This window comes from Microtus ochrogaster, linkage group LG2 (genome assembly GCF_000317375.1).
Source record: "Microtus ochrogaster isolate Prairie Vole_2 linkage group LG2, MicOch1.0, whole genome shotgun sequence".
Classification (NCBI taxonomy): domain Eukaryota; kingdom Metazoa; phylum Chordata; class Mammalia; order Rodentia; family Cricetidae; genus Microtus; species Microtus ochrogaster.
In genome coordinates this window covers 35593377-35594192 of record NC_022028.1, presented here as the reverse complement: position 1 = coordinate 35594192, position 816 = coordinate 35593377, and the positions used below count along the sequence as shown (strand labels likewise).

At 48.8% G+C, this 816-nt stretch overlaps 1 protein-coding gene across 1 annotated transcript in view; it reads right to left on the bottom strand.

The window, feature by feature from the left end:
* Positions 1-816, bottom strand: part of Dna2 (DNA replication helicase/nuclease 2) — a 31181-nt gene that overhangs the window by 26200 nt on the left and 4165 nt on the right. The window contains exon 3 of the mRNA XM_005360118.3: positions 255-438. Coding sequence (XP_005360175.1) covers positions 255-438 — 184 coding nt within the window. The remainder of the gene's footprint in view (positions 1-254; positions 439-816) is intronic.

Genomic DNA, 816 nt, shown 5'->3' with positions numbered 1-816 from the left:
GTGACTAGGGCAGTGTATGCCGAGTCACGACACTGCAGTGACTAGGGCAGTGTATGCCGAGTCACGACACTGCAGTGACTAGGGCAGTGTATGCCAAGTCACGACACTGCAGTGACTAGGGGTACGCGACACTGGGCAAACACTCAACGGCTCTCAGCCCACCTGCCCTCTGGAAAGTGCAGCAGCTGAGCACTGAACAGCCAGTGAGCCTAGTGAGCAGAGGTAAGCACTGTGCAGACACCAAAGTCACTCACCCTGAAAGTCTCGCTCAGGACAGCTCTTCTCAGACACCGAATACTACTGGCGACACTCGTGCCAGAGATCAGCATGTCTGGGTACAGAATAAAATACCCCACGTCATCGTCTATCATCCAGGTTTCAGACACGCGGTCTCCCTCTAAATGAACGATGTCCCCAGGCTCTACTGGTACCGAACACCTGAGAAAAAGGCAAGGGGGAAGCGGAAATGTATAACTTAGGTTCCCACAGCTAAACACATCCAGAAGTGTTCAGTATTTTATCTCAAGAACAAAGACTTACAACCTCTGGGTCTTAAATGTCATTTTAGTGGGGGGCAAGGGGACTAAAAGAGACAGTATGGTTAAGAACACTACCTGCCCCCACAGAGGACCCTAGTTCAGTTCCCAGCACCCACACTGCAGTTCACAACTATCTAAATCTCCAAGTCCAGGGGACCCAAAATCCTCTTCTGGCCTTCACGGGCATCAGACACACACATGATGTACAAACATACACACATGTGGGCAAACCAGTGACACACATAAAAATTTTTAATTAAAAATTTTTTTAATTTAT